General features: G+C 43.0%; 1 protein-coding gene across 7 annotated transcripts in view; it reads right to left on the minus strand.

Moving 5' to 3' along the window:
- LOC115267840 (copper-transporting ATPase 1) overlaps positions 1–19,219 on the minus strand; it is a 58,988-nt gene that overhangs the window by 1,569 nt on the left and 38,200 nt on the right. For all 7 annotated transcript variants that reach the window (XM_029875331.2, XM_062855882.1, XM_062855877.1 and 4 more), the window contains 2 exons: positions 4,501–7,705; positions 4,289–4,438 (listed from right to left, as the gene is read on the minus strand). In XM_029875331.2, coding sequence (XP_029731191.2) covers positions 4,289–4,438; positions 4,501–7,705 — 3,355 coding nt within the window. The remainder of the gene's footprint in view (positions 1–4,288; positions 4,439–4,500; positions 7,706–19,219) is intronic.

Consider the following 19,219-nt stretch of genomic DNA (forward strand, 5'->3'; position numbering starts at 1 on the left):
TCAATACGTTTAAACGGCTAAGAGGTCGAATGAACCTCTGTCGCTTAACAATTTGATGGTCTCTTAGTATCTACATATATGAACCTCAAATGACTTTCATTTATCACCTGAGAGGATTTTCGGCGTGGCAGTTCGGCGTACACAAGCCAAACATGCCACTTCGTCCGGTGGTATCCAACATTGGTGCACCCACGTATATGCTATCCAAATACGTCGGTCGGATTTTGCAATCGTCGATCAACAGCAACTATAACATCCGTAATTCGTTCTCTACACATTCTAGTATCGTTCGATGTCACCTCACTTTTCACGTGCATCCCTCGTGACCCGGAACAGAATGGCAGACTCCCCTTCCTGGACATGGTCTTAGTCCATTAGGATCAAACAATTCGTACTGAATGGTACAGTAAACCTATGTCATCCGGTCGTCTGTTGGACTATCTGCCGGCTCACCCACTACATCTCAAAATGAACACGATCAACAACTTTATGCGAAAAGTGCGTGAATTCACCACAAATCTATCCAGCGAGGCGGCGGATAATACGATAGACGTCATCCTGAAGTTAAATCACTATCCAGCACCCCTGCGACACCGTTTGCTGAATAGAGGAATTGCTCGAAGAACGAATACTCCTCCCTCAGATGAGACTCAAGTCGTGTCTACAAATCTATGCTGTTTGTAGAAGACCTAACACAACGTTTGAGTAAGTCACTCAAAGCTGCACTACGAAATGTTGTTCTTGCGGCACAATACGAGAAAACCACCTAACGACTATACACCAACACGAAGGACGTCATACCCCCAGAGATGCGGAACAACGTCATCTACCGTATCCCTTGCAATGATTGTGCAGCCAGCTATATAGGGTTAACGATAACCCAACTGAAGAAACGCATCAGCGGACACCGTTCAACCATAAACCAGCTTGAAGAACTAGTGACCAGCAACAGCGACAGTCCAACGACGAAATTTGAAATAGAACGGTTGAGGGAAAAAAACGGCACTTCTGCAACATAGCATTAACGAACAATATCGGTTCAATTTAGAAAAAAAAAACACAGATCAACACAGAAGACAAACAGCTCTTCCTGTTCTCGAGGTTTGTCATATTCTAAACACTCCAAACACCACCAACAAGAGATCAGACATCGAATGTCTTAGTTCAATGTATGCAGGCATTTTCCATACACTCCACACAAAGCGATCTAAAGTAACGAACACAGCAACAATAACAGAAATACCCAATAGCTACCAAAACGAATCCAACCATGTTGTCCCCACTTAGGTTCCACATATATTCACCACTTAGCTTAAACAAATTTGCCGTTAGGAGTGTTGTTAGAAGTGCGAACCGAATTCGGCAAAAACATAACTAGTGTTCAAGAGTACTTAATTAATTCAAAAATATGCTGAAGAATGTTACTGATTCTATGTGTATTTCAGAGTCGATTCCAACAATTTTTAAAATAGTTTTACGGACGGATTATGCTTCCACAAAGCCTTTAAAAACGAAAGCGATTAACACTTCTATAAGCCTCTTTTTCCATTGTTTAATGTTAAGTATAAATAGTATAATTATCTTGTCTCAAACATAGAATTCCCTGAAGAAGATGTAATACACATCGAAACGTCGGATGAAGGAGAATATCTGATCGTTTGATTGCAATTGCGACTGCCACGCCAAAAATCCTCCCAGGTGTCCAGATACCTCAGTCGAAAGCTGCCTCTTTCATTTATCGTAGTCGCCCCTCAACACACTGTAACAAATCTCTCGAATTTTCCACTCAACATTTCACAAATTTGTTGGATTGGTTGTTGTTCAACAATGCCTCTCAGCTAAAAGTTTCTGAGTCCGAAGTAAGAAAAAAAAATACCATTCACAAGTCCACACTGGACTCCTAGAAGACCATGACTGGAAGTTGAATCTGACCTGATCATCTCAACAATACAACTTCTCATCGGTACCCTGATCATCCTAAAAAAACGGTGGAAGAAAACCGCAATGAAAGATGCAAAGTCTTTAGCAGCCCTTGGTGTCTATAGACAGGAATCTCCAACCACGGAAACAAATGGAACATGGAACCTTCCAAAAAGTGTTCAGAATAAAATATACATACATAGGGTAACCAATACAATTTGGACCCCCATATATTTTGGACCCCCTGTGTCCTATTATCACAACTTTAATGGTTTAATGATGAGATCCCGAGCAGGGAATGAGAACAAACCTATAACAAATTGATAACTCATTTTATTATTGATAACAAAATGAAATCAAAATAAGTTTTCTTTCCGAATTGTTTTTATTTAATATCAAATTGAGATATCATTTTGTTATCATTTCAAAAACTCAACCATAACAAGATTTGATTTCAAAAATCCAAAAAAGGTTTAATATGCTTTATTAATATTAATTATAGGGGTAGGCGGGGCATTATGGACACCCGGGGCAGAATGGACACCCTCAATATTTTGAAATATGCGAACTTTTTTGAACTTTTAATGAATGGAGAATATAGTCCATTTGTCTAAAACGTAGTTTCAGGAAAGAAACATTCGAAATTAAAATTATACTTGATTTTACACGAAAAAGTTGCGTCCTCCGTTTTTTGTGCATGGAAATTATAATTTTCACACCATTTAAAATAAGGTTTAGTGATTAATTTATTGCAGGCCGATTAAAACCTGATATTTCTAGAACACATGCAAGTAGTTTTGCTGTATGTACATGCTTAACATGTTTATATTTTCTTCTTTATTATATCAAAAATCAAGTTTGGAAATATCTTCTGCTGCCGGGGCAAAATGGACACTCACCTTTTTGAAAGAAGCGGCAAGGGAAAAATATAACCTAAATCACAAACCAATCAAATTCTTCGATTTTAGTATATTTTCGGTTAAAAGTTCACTATAGTAGACATAGGGTGAAACAAATTGGTCAAAAAACGACAGCAGCGGAAAATAGTTGTTCTAGGCACAGCTGTACATGCCGACAAAAACGAAGCTTTATCCAAAACAGCCTGAATTTAAATTAACTTAACAAAAATGAACTACTTCGGCGTATTATTCATTCATAATAGTTGTTTTGCAATGAAATTACTTTATAGGTGTAAATAATGTACGAAATTAGTAAAAGTCTCATGGTGTCCATAATGCCCCATGGGGGTGTCTATTCTGCCCCGTATGCTTGAAGACGGTCATGAAAAACTAACATTTTTCATAACATTTTTTGAAGTGGATAAATCATTTTTCTTCGTGAGCATTCTTATGCAATAGATGCTAAATAGTCTTTAAAAGGATACATGTATCTAAAAACTAAACTTTTTTGACATCTTGCCAGGTAAAATTGGCAAAAACCTTAGGGTGTCCATAATAATAATAATAGGGTGTCCATATTGCCCCGCCTACCCCTACCCTTTAGATTTGATAACTCCCTGAGAACTGCGTATGATATCAAGTCGTAAAATGTTGATAACAAAAAGAGATATCAATTTGTTATCAATGAGAACTCATTCTGATTTCAATTAGATATTCCAGTACATTATTTTGTTATCATTTTTGTTATGTTAACACTTAAGTCATACAAAATGAAAACTCACTTTGTTATCAAAATTTGTGATATCTACATAACTCAATTTGTTTTCAATTAGTTCTCATTCCCTGCTCGGGATGACGGACATTTTTAGAATCATTCACTAAATAAGATCGCTCTGCACGGGCAGCAATCATTTCCTCACTGGAAATATCTTTATTTGCATTGAAATTATTTTTGCCAATCTCGTCATCGGTGCGAGTATCGCATCATGTTTACAAAAAGATATTGCGGTGCTGAGGAAACTTGCAGATGTAAACAAAAACGTGTATCATTCTAGCGCGTTAAATTCGCCAAGTTCGTCCAATCAGCCTTTGTCAATCAAGTAATAAGGATGTGATCCAGCATATTTAAGCGGCAAATTCTTGCAAAGTAGTTTCAAACGAGTTTAAACACCGGGTGTCCAAAATATATACTGAAGAGGGTCCAAAATATATTGGGGTGTCCAAAACAGTGAAAACTGATGCTTCAAAAATCAGTTATTTTCATCAGATTTTCAGCCAGAAATGATATTGTGGGTATTTTTAACGGACAGTGGAGGCTTTTTCGAACATACTAACATTATAATTATGTTTAAATACCCTTTGAATCTATTTGATTTTGAATTAAATTCAAACCAATGTCCTCTTGGGGTCCAAAATTCAACCGTTACCCTACCATTCTTGAAACCTGCCTAAATAAAAAATACTCTTACCTCCAGTATAAACCCGAACGGAGTGAAAATGCCTGCAGCGAGTGGGATTCCCAGAAGATTGTACATGCTGGCGAACAGGAAGTTGAGATGTATCTTCCGAACGGTCTTGCGGGATAGATCCAGGCAGGCAACCACATCTAGCAGGTCGTTCTAAAAGCAGAAAGATTATTGTAAAATTCCATTCTTCCCACTAAATGTTATTCCCTTCTCACCCTCATAAGCACAACATCGGCCGCCTCGGCAGCCACATCCGTCCCGGAAGCGATCGAAATGCCTACATCGGCCTGTGCCAGCGCCGGACTATCATTCACTCCATCCCCGACCATGGCCACCCGCATCTGGTTCTCCTGTATCCGCTGAATTTTGGCCACCTTGTGCGACGGCAGCACCTCGGCAAACACCCGATTGATTCCGACCTGGCGGGCAATATTCCCAGCAGTATTCTTGTTGTCGCCGGTCAGCAGGATCACTTCGATACCCATCTTTTTCAGGGTGTAAACGGCCAGGTGCGCTTCCGGTTTGACCATATCCGATACGGACACCATACAGATCAGCTGGTTGTTGATCGCGCACAGGATCGCCGTATTGCCCATCTGCTCCTCCTCGGTCATTTTGATGTTAATCTCCGGCGGGACGATGACCGCGTTCCGGTTCATCCACTCTCGGTTCCCTATTAGGACGTTGTATTCGTTGACGCGGGAAAACGCTTCCACGCTGGTGTCCGCCTCGATCGTTTCCAATTGCAGGAGCTGCTGGAGTTCCATGGTATTCTTCTGCGATGGGCTCAGAGATGGTATCAGCTCCTCCACAACAGCGCCGTTGATGAAGCTCACCGAATTGGCATCGTTTTTGTAGGAGTTTTGATAATTCTTCATCTTCTCCGACCGCAAGCCATCGCTAAGAAGCCCGTTGATATTGGAGATTACACACCGAATTCCACATCCGGGAACGGCCATGAAGTTGGAACACTTACTGAACGAATCGATCTCCAGAGCGTCCTTTACGAACTTAACGACTGCTGTGGCAATCGGATGCTCGCTGTTGACTTCCGCTGATCCGATGATGCTGAGGGCTCGCGCCAACGAACATACATGCGGCTTGACGAACATGCAAATCCGAGAGGTCATCGGCATTCCGTAGGTGATCGTTCCGGTCTTGTCGAACACCACGGTCTTCACTTTGTGAGCGTTCTCAAGCGGACCGGCGCCTTTGACGAGGATTCCATGAAGGGCACCCACACCCGTGGATACCATCACGGCGGTCGGCGTGGCCAACCCCAACGCACATGGGCAAGCGATGGCCAGAACGCTCAGAGCACACCGGAAGGCGTAACTGAAGATGATCTCCTCCCGGTTCAACCCTTCCTTGGCCGCGTCCGACATCGGGATGTGGGTAATATCTACGTACCCGCTGATTACCCAACCGATCAGGGTGACCACCGAAACGGCCACCACAAACGGAACAAAGTATCCAGCGATCTTGTCCGCCAGCTGCTGAATCGGAGCCTTGGATGTCTGAGCTTCCTCCACCAGTTTCACTATCTGCGCTAGAGTAGTGTTCTCACCGGTGTGCGTAGCCGTGACCAACAGCAGACCGTTCTGATTGATGGAACCTCCGATCACTACAGAGTTCTTTTTCTTCGGAACCGGCATGGATTCTCCGGTGATCAAGCTTTCATCGCATGTAGAATTCCCGCACAGAACTTTACCATCTACCGGGACCTTACTTCCCGGAACAACCTTCAAAATATCCCCTCGTTGCACTAGATCAACAGAGATTACCTTCTCCGACAGGACCGCGTAATCCTCACCCAGCGTTACCAGAACCGCTTCCGTGGCTTTGAGCGATAGCAGTTTCGACAAGGCTTCGGATGTTTTCCCCTTGGCTATGTGTTCCAGCCATCGACCCAGCGAGATGAAGATGAACAACATCGGTGGAGTGTCGAAGAAGGTCAGCGGCGATGTCTTCATTTCCATGGCCATCGCCGCGATCAGCACTCCGATCGAGTAGATGTAGCTCACGGTTGTGGCCATTGTGATCAGGACATCCATGTTGCTGGCTCCATGTTTGACGGCCCGGTAGGCCTGGATGTAGAAGTGCCATCCCCCGAAGAACTGCACCGGTGTCGACAGGACAAACATGATCAGATTCTCCATGGAAAGTCCCGGCAATACGCAACACATCTCCTCGTGGCTGTGCGTTTCCATGAGCACCATGAAATATATCATGGCGATCATGCAGGGACCTCCGAAAGCGAGTGAAATCAAGAAAGCATTTCGCCACTTTCGGATTTCCTCCTTGTGCTCCAGGTAGCTGTGCGCCATTTTGTCCTTGTTGGACAGAACCGAGGCCTGGAAGCCCAAACTCTGGATCGTTTCACATATTGTTCTGGCACCAGTCTTTTCGTTGTTGAATTTGAACTTACCCCTCTTCAAGGTCAACACCACGGAAGCCTCCAGAACCCCGGGGATCTTCAACGCAGTTTGTTCAATCTTGTTCACGCAGGAACCACACGTCATGCCCAGGATCTCGATTTCCACCTCGGCTTCCCCCGTCCCGGGCTCGTCAATGACTTCCGTCGGGAAACCGAGGTCCGTTATGGATTTGGCAATGTCCACCGGACCGGTTAACGTGGGATCGTACTTGACCTCCGCCTTGGCTGCTAGTAGTGCGATCAGGATCGATTCCACGCCGTAGATCTTCTTGCAGTGTTTCTCAATTGCCGAAACACAACTGGCACACGTCATTCCCTGTATGTGCAGGAAGCATCGTTTGAAGCTATCCTTTAGCTGGACCTGCTTACCACCGTGCAGGGCGTTCCCGTTCGAAGGCGTGAGGACATCGTCAATAGATATTATCTTCTCCGAACGGGGCTCCCGTTTGCTGTCAGTCTTTTGAGTTCCGCTGTCTTCACCGGCTACCTTCGCTTCGAATCCCATGTCGTCGATTTGTTCCGCAATCTGCTCCGGACTGGTGACCCTCGGATCGTACTCTACCAATCCTAGTTTCTGATCGAGTAGGACCTTGATCGAGACGATACCCGGTTTGTCTTTGATGTTACCCTCGATATTCCTAACGCACGAATTGCACGTCATGCCTTCTATACTTATTCGAGCTAACGACACGTCGCTGGTGGTTCCCTTCCGGTCGTCGTTGCTAGTGTAGACGCACTCGAAACCCATGTCGTCGATGTCGGCCGCAATCTGAGCCGGATCCGTAACGGCCGGGTCGTAGTCTATGTAGCCGGCATTTTCCGCTAGAATTACACTAATTTTGATTATGCCCGGCTTGCTGCCGATGTTGCCTTCGATGTTCTTGACGCACGACTGGCAGGTCATACCGATGATCGGTAACCGTACGGAAGCCACCTGTTGCTCCAGCAGTCCCGTAGACTCGCCGTAGTCGTCCATGTTTTCTCTGTAAGAAATTGGAGAAAAGGCAGGGGATTAGATGGGATTGGTAGTGTCAAGGTATTTGCGATTTCACCAACCATCTCTGTAAATTTAACAAACAAGCATTGTACAGTCCGTTACTACATAAAAGTGTCGGCGAGGAATCCTACAATACAGTTCCAATAAAATATACATTTCCACTCGATAAAAGTGATAAGAGGCGATAATCACTGGACACAGGTGATTACTAATCGGTGAGTTCGTTCCATATTAAAATAAATAATTTGATATGATATTGTGTATCTACCCCACAAATATTGAAAGGCTCGTCGTCGTCACGTTTAGTATCGGCAGAAGTTCCTAAACCACTTTTTACTAATAATAAATAACTTTCTTTGATTATCGCATTCATAAAATAATTTGAATGGCTCGTCATCGTCGATTTCGATTGTGTAATATTTTAATATAAGCTCGATTGTGTAGTATTTTAACTCAGGCGGTAAATCCATCTCATGTGACCTCTTGCTAACAAAAACTCCTTCCCGTGACAGACGTGAAGAAGCAGAGGTATTCTCGGTCTAGTAAGCAACGCTCGTCATACTAATATTCCTCGACGATCGTAAGGACGTGGTCGGCGCCGTTATTGACATAAAAAAGTATTCTCAAAGGTGCACATTGAGAACGGTAAGCTACTCTCAAGCTCTGTTTGTCGGTTGCTTGTGCCATTTCGATTGTTCTGATCAATCACGGAGTAGCAACTACGAATTTTAAGGTCATCTGTGCTCATGCTCATGAAGAGTGGCGCGGCGAAACAGACAACACGAGGAAAACCAAAGACTTGTTCGGACGGCTTTCAGACGGCGGAGAAAAACAAACTACGTGTGTCTACATTCGAGGTTCAACTAGAAGTGAGGTTTATTATTGTCGATGAGCAAAATACATGGTTGCCAGAAGGGCGGGTAAGTCAAGATACATACGTAACAAGGTTAACATATAATAGGGTAGTCGGTTGTATGTAGTACACTGTCAATACCCCCCCTCAATCCGACGACCCTGATAATCTTAATAGTTTATCAAATTTCAAGTTTAACAATACCGTGAACCGGTGGATTGATACTACGTACTCCAATTCCTTCAGTTCTCCAGACGTGTTTCGTTGGTGTGCAATCTCGCGATCGCTGCTGTAGATGATAGACTTTCTCTCGATCTCGGGAACGCTGACCAGTACCTGCTACTGAACGTTGATATCCCGACGCTCGTCGTGACTTCCTTGAATAATCTTGCTTGGATTGGTGAATTAAAACATTTCGATTTTCCGTGCTGACTTGGTTCGTGAAAGTAGTCGTTGAATCCGGAGGTTCGTCGCTGTTTGCACACATTGCCGTTTCACACAACTCGTAGCAATCGTACCAGACCGGGTTCCGTCTGACCCGACCACTGCGCCGTACTGTTGACTGCTGCTCTTGTCGCTGCTGTTCGTTTTGCTGCAATCCGCAATTCTCTCCAGGACCGTTCACCCTCACGTTATGCTCAACAGGATTCACGCTGCTTCGGTCAATTACATCTTCAAGCATTACAACTTTCTTCGGAACGGTTTGTTCCATCTTCGGTTCGTCACTGTACATGGTCGATTCATCGAAGACGACGTCTCTTCCGATCACTATTTTCTTCCGCTCACTGTCCCAAAGTCGGTAACCGTTCACTGTGTACCCCACGTGGTAGAGCTTCCTACACTTCGGGTCCAGCTTGGACCTCAATTCTTTTGGTACATGCAAGAATGCGGCACTTCCAAAAATCTTCAACTTCGTCACATCCGGTTTTCGGCTGGTCCAGATCTCGAACGGAGTCTTTTTCTCGTCCACCGCTGAAGTAGGGCACCGATTGGTCAAGTAGGTAGCGGTGTAAACCGCCTCACCCCACATTTCCTTGCCGAATCCACTTTCGGCCAACAGCGCTCTGGCCCGCTCCATCAGCGTACGGTTCATCCGTTCGGATACGCCGTTTTGCTGCGGCGTATAGGGAACCGTCAACTCCATCGAAATCCCTTTCTTCCGACAAAACGTGCGCATCTCTTCACTAACATATTCGCCTCCGTTGTCCGTTCGCAGCCTGGAGATTCTACTGCCGAAATGCGCCGTAACAAGCGCCTCGTACTCCCGAAAACAGTCCATCACTTCGTCCTTTGACGATATTAGATAGACCATCGCAAAATGCGAGAAATCGTCGATAAAAGAAACGAAAAATCGCTTACCATTCCAGGTGCTGGGTGTCATCGGCCCACACACATCGCTATGTATGAGCTCCAGCGGCCGCGACGACCGCCTCTCTTCTCCGGACGTAAACGGTAGCTTCGCAATCTTCCCAGACAAACACGGTTCACACACTACTGTTTCCGCATCAAAGTTCGTAAGTTTCAGTCCATCAACCATATCGTGTTTCACAAGTTCGCGTAAACTGTCACAACCGACATGGCCGAACCGTTGGTGCCACAGCACAGCGTTGCGCGACACTTTTCCTGATAACATTGCTGATCCCATTTCACTTTTCTTGCAGAAAATGTCCAATTCGTACAGCTTTCCCTTCAGTCGACCCGTCGCGACAACGGCACTGTTCTTCTTTACTTCTGCTTTTCCTTGATCAAAGCACACTTGCAGACCCGATCTCGTGATTCGCTTTACCGAGAACAAATTACAACTCAAGTCCGGCAGATACAGTACATTTTTCGCTACGCACTTTTTCACTGTGTCTCCGACGACCGAATACATCAAAACATCGCCGCTGTACTCTGCCAACAGCTTTTGCCCATTGGCCACAACAATTTCAATGGGACGCTCCAATCGCCGCATCTCCGAAAAGTATCGCGAATCACACAACATATGGTCGGTGGCACCCGAATCTAAATACCAACCGACGCGCACGAAATCTTCATCATCTCCGACAGCCACAAACGCGATTTCCGGACGTTCGTCTTCTGCACCCACATGAGCTTGCTGCCGGTTCGCATTATATTTCTTCCTCGGTGGCTTGTTTTGGTTGTTCACCCTTCGATTAACACTTTCGCAATCTGATTCACTCACGGATTCGCGGCAATTCGCCTTCTTGTGTCCGTATTTACCGCACTGATAGCACTGTAGCTTCTTCTTATTGTGCTTACTTGCCATTGCAACACCATTACCACTTGCTTCTTCTTCCACTTCCGAGCTACGTCGCTTCAATTCCACGTCCAACAGCCTCTTCTTTACGAAGTCCATTGTGACGCCGTCGGGTAGCGTTTCAATCGCCGTCACTACCGAATCGAATGATGGGGGCAATGTCAGCAACAAGTGACACACAGCATCTGATTCCTCGACGGTCGCTCCGCTTCCCCGCAGCTCTCGAATCAGCTTGTCGAATCGCAAGAGATGCTCCGACATCCGGCAGGTTCCCTCCACGTACCTCAACGTGAGGAGCTGCTTCCGGAGGTACAGCTGACCGGCCACACCACGACGTTCGAAAACGTTTTTCAATGTGCACCAGATCTGCTTTGGTGTTCCGCAATCTTTGATAAGTTCCAATTGATTATCGTCGATCGCCTGTACGATAAACGATTTACACTTTTTCTCGCGCATTTTCCGATCCGCGAACTTCTTCTCCTTTTCTGTTTTCACTTCTATCGAATCCGCTGCCAGCGCTTGCAGCTCCGGAACCTCTTCCGCGTCGCGAACCAAACAATCGAGGAGATCGTGCATGTCGAGCACCGTCTCCATCCTAAATTTCCAATTATGGAAATTACTCCCGTCGAACGCGAACACTTTTGATCTTTCCTCCATACTGGTACCCATAACCTGAAGAGTGGCGCGGCGAAACAGACAACACGAGGAAAACCAAAGACTTGTTCGGACGGCTTTCAGACGGCGGAGAAAAACAAACTACGTGTGTCTACATTCGAGGTTCAACTAGAAGTGAGGTTTATTATTGTCGATGAGCAAAATACATGGTTGCCAGAAGGGCGGGTAAGTCAAGATACATACGTAACAAGGTTAACATATAATAGGGTAGTCGGTTGTATGTGGTACACTGTCAATAGCTCATACATATTTTTAGACCAAACTTTTAGAATTCAATCTACGCTCATGCTCATGCTCATACAGGCTTCAACTTCTGGAATTTCTAATTATTTCTTAAATTCCAAAATAAAATCCTTCCTACATTACTTGATCGCTTATCATTCGAATAAGTAAATAGACACCTAGAAGATATGCAGTATGTAATTGACAGTGAGTCTCATTTGTATAATAAATCGAAGCACGAACTGAAAGTTGAGAAGCTCGTATTGCGTGGGGAAGCAATTCAAGGAGTCATTCGTTTACAAGTATGACCAGACCATACATATGGAGTAGGTAGGATTATTATTACCCTCGCTTCTCTCTCTCGGAACGTGTCTAATCGAACTTTAAACAAACCGATAACGGATCGCTTGCGCGAAGGCAGGTACCACCTATCACTACTGTTGTCAGACGAGAAATATAAACAGAATGTGGGACACCGAACGAGTCAAGTATAGGTAGTTGGGTTGAAGATAACATCGTTCCCAAACTGTTGGAATGGACGTTGGCACGATTATGACTTGATTTGAATGAGTTATTATAACATGGCTCTTCCTCTAGATTACCTATAACATTACATCGGACTTTGTTCTGCTTTACTAAGCTTGGTTAATACTATATATATCCAGTTGATAATTAGAACTAGTTACACACCTCAAAAGTCGAACTGTGTCGTTGGAAATTGCAAAGTCATCGTCCTTTGAATCCATCATGAGATTGGTGCTTCTAAGATTGCGTAGATTGTTCACAGCTTTTCCAAAACCTCACTTCCCACTGGTGTTGCACTAATGTTCGATTAGAAGTCAAATTTCGCATTACTCAAATTCAAAAGAACTCCGTCTCAGAAGACACTTAACGAATGCGAACCGCACGGAAGTGCTACAAATACTGGCGAATGAATGAGACAAGAATACGGTCGGTAATATACGCGTATTGTAGATAAGGATAATACCATAATAATTTGTATAACAAAACCGACAGACACTTATAGGTATTGGAACTGAACCGGTACAAATCACGCGAACATGTGAGATAGGAGCGCTTTTTGATTCGACTTTTATCGCACTGATTCCTTTCCTATGGGACCGGCTGATGGTGATAATTGAACAGCTCAACAAGCGTTGAAAAAATGAGCACCCAATCAGGGCGTCTAATCGAAAGACGCTGATGTATCTCACGCAATCCATATCTTTCATTGGTAAATCTCAGTGTGAGTAGGTATAGGGACGTCAAAGGCTTCCTGAGCTCAGAATGCATGCTCAGAGCATGATCAAACAAGCAAAACTGCAAAGCTGAAGATATCTGAATTTGATTCCTGTTACAGTCTATCTTGATTTCTGGATATACCAAGGATATATTGCGAAAATCACTTTCGCAAAGAAATCACTCAGTTAGCAACTGTTCTTCATAGAACCCTAAAATAATAAAAAAGCTTCTTTTTAGTTGGGGCGTCTAGCCAAGAAGATTGAAATTTACTGATTGATCAGAAAGTTGTTGCTAGTGACTTTTCACAACCATGGCCTTTCTTTTCAAAGCACTGTTACGGTGTTGCTTTTTACGATTCGCAATATTCAACAAGAATGTTTAACATGATAGATTACATAAAAAGCTTTACTGCATAGTCAAATTTGTAAATTTGTTAATTAGAACCCATTAGACTTACTCTGTGAATAGAAGACGTAATTAATTTTGAGGAAGCTCATCATTGCAATGACCGTAGATAGATATTTTATTGATATGGCATCTGAGATACCTGTGGCGAACTGACTCAGACAGAAGATGACGATAGAAGGTGTGAAAAGTTTTAAACTGTGTAGTTTTTGCCACCTATTTAGCTGTCGAAAATGTTCGTATGTTAGGTTACAAGTACACAAATGTTTGACAAGGAATGAAGTGAAAATCCACCATCTGTTTAGCACTAATGAAAATCTGATCGAGTCAAACCAAATATTCGAGCATTGGTTTGTCTTTGGTCAAATATTTGATCCTGTGTATTTGCGTCTTTAGCAGTTGTCCTTAGCTGCCGCATAGCAGTTGCAAATCGACTTTTACAGGCTTAGACGGCTTTATGGCACAGGCAGTTCAGATTTCAAACATGTTAAATATTCAAAGCTCCCATATGTTCATTACAATGCTTGGTGTAAAACTAGAGTCCTGTCAAATTTTCAGCCATTTCGGTGGTGATTTAATGGTGGCCCAAGAGCAAAATAGGTTTGTATGGGAATTACTATGGAGAATTTTCAAAAGAAGTTCTCCGCGTTCTAGAGCATTCACACATGGATTAAGGCTCCAATTACCATCATTCAGTCATCAGCCATCATCAATTATTCAAAAGCTGTTTTCTTGCTAGAAATCCAAAAACCGTCAATCAAAATTATTTCACTGCTATCCAGATGCTGAGTAGAGTACAGTGATAAATTTTCATTACCATTGGTTGTGATTTCAGCAAAAAAACTGCTTTTGATTTTCTAATGAAGGATGATGGTTTGTTTCCTCTTAAGTGATATGGTCAAAATCAAATTGAATTCTTCAGATCTCAATGATGAAAAATCTCTAAAAAAATCAAAAGCTAGAAAGCCTTGTGGATCCAACCCAATATCGTCCATTCAAAATCGTCTCCAGCGTAGGGAATAAAGTGCCCACATAAAACTGTATCAATGAGTGCGTTTAAAATCATTCAAATAAACCTTCATTACGCGAAGGGTGCTTCGTCTGTGCTCAGTAGAAGATTTACTAAAGAAGATCTAGACGTGGGACTAATTCAGGGAGCCCTGGGTAAATAACGGTAGGGTAATGGGATGCTCTTTACCGAACTGTAAACTCGTGTATCATGAAAATCAGTGTAAACCTAGAACTGTAATCTTATTAAATAGGAGAACGAAATTTGTCCCAATTACTGAGATCATTTCAAGAGATATTGTAGCTATCAAGTTGGAGGTCCCGACAATCCGGGGAAAAACTGAGGTATGCATTGCTTCAGCATATTTCCCAGGAGACGTTGATGATGTGCCTCCATCTAGTGTTGTAAGTTTCATTAATTATTGTAAGAGAATAAACGCTCAATTTTTGATTGGATGCGATGCGAATGCCCATCATACCATTTGGGGCAGTACCGATATTAATAAGAGGGGTGAGGATCTGTTGAACTACATTTCGACATACGCAAAATAAGGGAGATTCTCCCACTTTTATTACCACAATTCGACAGGAGGTTCTAGATCTTACGATCTGCAGTGACCTGCTGTCGGAAAAAAATGTGAACTGGCATGTTTCTGATGAGGAATCATTGTCAGATCACAAACATATCAGGTTTGATGATAAAGCCGGATCAAATTTAATTGAAAGTTTTAGAAACCCAAGAAAAACAAACTGGGACCTCTATCGCTTTTACTTAATGCATGAAAATGCATATAAATGGGAGCAGATCACATCTGTTTCATAATTGGAAAGTGCCTCTGATGAGGTTATTGATAAAATGATCTCATCTTATCATGCTAGCTGCACAATCCAACAGAGGTCATCCAACAGGGATGTCCCTTGGTGGAATGACAAGCTAGCAAAACTGAGGAAAGAATCTAGAAGATTGTTCAATAGAGCAAAGGCTACTTCTGATTGGGTTCAAAACAAAAAAGCCCTAACAGAATATAACAGAGAACTGAGGCTAGCCAAACGAAAGGATTGGAGACGGGTGTGTGAAGACATCAATAACGCTCCTGCAGCTGCAAGGCTCCACAAAGTCCTTTCAAAAGACCATTCTAATGGTCTTGGAAGCCTAAAAAAGGAAGATGGCAGTTTTACTGTCGATTCTTCTGAAGCTTTGAAAGAGATGATAAAGACTCATTTTCCGGGGTCGATTCCTTACTCGGCTGAAGATCAGGACTTAGACAAGGTAAACCATGTATGGTCTATCAGAAAGCCTGTGAAATCTTCACGCCATCGAGGGTCGAATGGGCACTGAGTTCTTTTCAACCTTTCAAATCTGCTGAGATAGATGGAATCTTTCCAGCGTTACTTCAACAAGGGAAAGGAGCGATTGGTCCGCTCCTAACCGAAATATTTAGAGCCAGTATCACTTTAGCTTACATACCTAAGGCATGGCGTAAGGTTCGTGTTGTTTTTATCCCAAAAGCTGGCAAAAGGGATAAAACAACACCTAAGGCCTTCAGACCTATAAGCCTTTCCTGTGTTCTGTTAAAGGTCATGGAGAAAATAGTGGATGACTTTATCAAGTCTACCAGCTTAGTAGAAATGCCTCTTGTTTCAATTTGCTTATCAAACAGGTAAATCTACAATAACAGCGCTACAGTCGCTAGTCAGCAAAGTTGAGAAATCGCTTCAAGCCAAGGAAATAGCCGTGGTTGCTTTTCTCGACATTGAAGGAGCATTCGATAATGCATCCTACAGCTCAATGCGTTCAGCAATGGAAGCAAGGGGCTTGGATAAATGCATTATCGAATGGATAATGTCGATGCTTAAAGATCGAGAAATCTCTTCCGTTCTTGGAGGTGCGCAACTATCAGTCAGATCTGTGAAGGGCTGTCCTCAAGGAGGAGTACTATCGCCCTTATTGTGGTCTTTGGTAGTGGTCGAACTCCTTAAAAAGCTTATTAATCAAGGTTTTGAGGTTAATGGATACGCAGATGATGTAGCTATTCTGGTACGTGGAAAATATGACGACACGATATCCAGCCGGCTACAATCTGCGTTGAATGTTACCCTCAAATGGTGCCGAGAGGAGAGATTGAACGTAAACCCTTCAAAAATTGTAATAGTACCTTTTACTCGAAGGTTGAAACTAAATCTTGTTGAGCCTTCTTTAAATGGAGTTCAAATTCAGTTCTCAAAAGAAGTTAAACATCTTGGGATAACTTTGGACAAAAGACTGAATTGGAATTCTCATTTAAACAATGTTTTAACCAAGGGTACCAATGCCCTTTGGGTCTGCAGCAAAGCCTTAGGAAAAACCTGGGGTCTTAGACCTAACATGATTCACTGGATCTATGCTGCAATAGTCCGGCCTAAGATTACTTATGCTTCACTTGTTTGGTGGCCCAAAACAAATGAAGTAACCTGTCAAAAGAAGCTAAGTAAGCTACAAAGACTTGCTTGTATATCTATGACAGGAGCAATGAAAAGCACTCCATCAGTTGCTTTGGATGCCCTTCTCAATTTACTGCCACTGCATCAATTTGTTAAACTACAAGCGGCAAAAAGTGCCCAGCAATAAAGTTCTAGACGGGGATCTTGCTGGACATTTGAGGATCATCAAAGACTTCAGATTAAAAATGGACATAAAAACAGTAGAAGATTGGATGATAACGAAGACCAACTATGATGTTCCCTTCAAAGTAGTGTAACCATGTCGCTATGTGTGGGATGCTGGTGGGCCAAGTTTACGTCCAGGTTCTATTGTATTTATACTGATGGGTCCAAAATGGGGGAAAATACTGGAGCTGGTGTTTTTGGCCCCGGTATCAGTAAAGCTATACCAATGGGATGCAGTCCCACTGTATTTCAAGCGGAAGTTCAAGCCATTCTAGAGTGTGCTAACATTTGTCTGAAAAGAAATTATAGGTTTGCCAAGATCTGTATTTTTTCGGACAGTCAGGCGGCTCTAAATGCGCTAAAAGCTTTCACGTGTCAATCAAAGCTAGTGTGGGAATGCATTATTTCTCTGAAGCAATTGGCCAGTAGGAACGAGGTAACTTTATACTGGGTGCCCGGTCATTGTGGAATTCTGGGAAATGAAAACGCCGACAATTTAGCTAGACAGGGTGCGGCATCAAGCTTTGTAGGCCCTGAACCTTTCTGTGGAGTTCCTGAGTGTGCTCTTCGGATGAAACTAAAACTTGGGAAATGCCCACGGTAAAATCTAATTGGAATGCCACGGATACATCCAAACAAGCAAAAAGGATCATAAAACCCAGTGCAGAAAAATCCAGGTCCATACTGAATCTAAACAAAAGAGATCTCAGGGTAATTACTGGTCTGATGACTGGCCACTGCCCGAGTAAATATCATCTAAGTAAGATTGGAAAAATCCAATCCTCCGAGTGTCGTTTCTGTCAAACGGAAAACGAAACTGCCGAGCATTTACTCTGCAACTGCGGCGTGCTGTACCATCACAGATTGGCGATATTTGGTAAAGGGTTTCTAGAGCCCTTGGAAATTTGGAGAAGTAATCCCAACAGGGTAATAAACTTTATAGAACGAGGTGTGCCTAGTTGGGATCAGGTGTTACATCAACCATTGTCCATCAAAGCTCAATTGTGACAGGATACTTGACTAGCACCAAATTAAATATGGGTCATACCACAATATTCCTAAAGAATGGACGCAGTTGTTAAAAGGCTCTACAGATGAGGAAAAAAAAACATCTGTACGTCTGCGTCTTTTTTGTGTGCAATGTGCATTAATGTCAGAGCAGGAGAGGAATTATTTTCGAAAATAGTCCTCACCCAAGTAACAATTTTCATTTTATCGAAGTTTTTTTTAGCGATTCAAAAACCCCAACCATAAAATTGTTGATGCCGACTTGAAAGTCCTCTCGAGCTCTTATATGCCTCCTATGGCCCACGTTCTAACTAGTTGGCCCAGTCTTATTATGATCTACTGGACTTCGTATGCTTAGGATGGCTTAGGATTTCGGGTTGTATCATACACTGAAAGACGGCTTGCGGTTGAAATTACTATTCTGAGGGTCAATTTAAATACACAACGCCACTAAATTTGAGCAGACTGATGTTTTCAATGCAGATTAATGTTTTCTATTTTACCATGGACCCGATTTACAATTAAAAAAAGTTTTCATTGGCAACCGGATTAGAACCAAGAACCTTGAGATCACAAGGCTCGCACGCTACCACTACTCGGCTATCGGGCCGGTTGATATGAGAGGAAACAAAAGGCACACAAGAAGCGTTTGTGAGTCGTTTTCTAATGGTAAATTTGAAAACATTTTTATGCTCATCATTACCGCAAGCCACCTTTCAGTGTAGTTTTATTGTATCCCCGATACAACCTTCAAAATAAAATCATTTTCTGACTTGTCAAATATTTGGTTTGCTTATTTTTCATTATCAAATGTTCGATCGTCAGAATGGGAGATTGCACTCTGACGTCATCACTATCTCCTTCTCTTTCTTTCCTTCGGCGTCGGTTCATAAAACCGTCCTTGCCCTAAAAAACGTATGAGAATTCGATGACGTTATGGTTTTGCTGCAAGCCTTTATAAATTATGCTGAGTTTTTTTTTTGTCTGTATTAACGAGATTTTTAACCCTAGGTTAGTTCATCTCGGGACCCACGCTTTACTTCCCTTCCGAAGGAAGAACCCACATTTTGTGAGTATGTCTGGAGTGGGATTCGATCCCAGGTCCTCGGCGTGATAGTCTTGTGTTCTAACCACCACACTAGGTCCGCTCCACAATATATGCTGAGTTGTTTATCCAGTAG

Source organism: Aedes albopictus, chromosome 3 (assembly GCF_035046485.1).
Source record: "Aedes albopictus strain Foshan chromosome 3, AalbF5, whole genome shotgun sequence".
NCBI classification, from domain to species: Eukaryota; Metazoa; Arthropoda; class Insecta; order Diptera; family Culicidae; genus Aedes; species Aedes albopictus.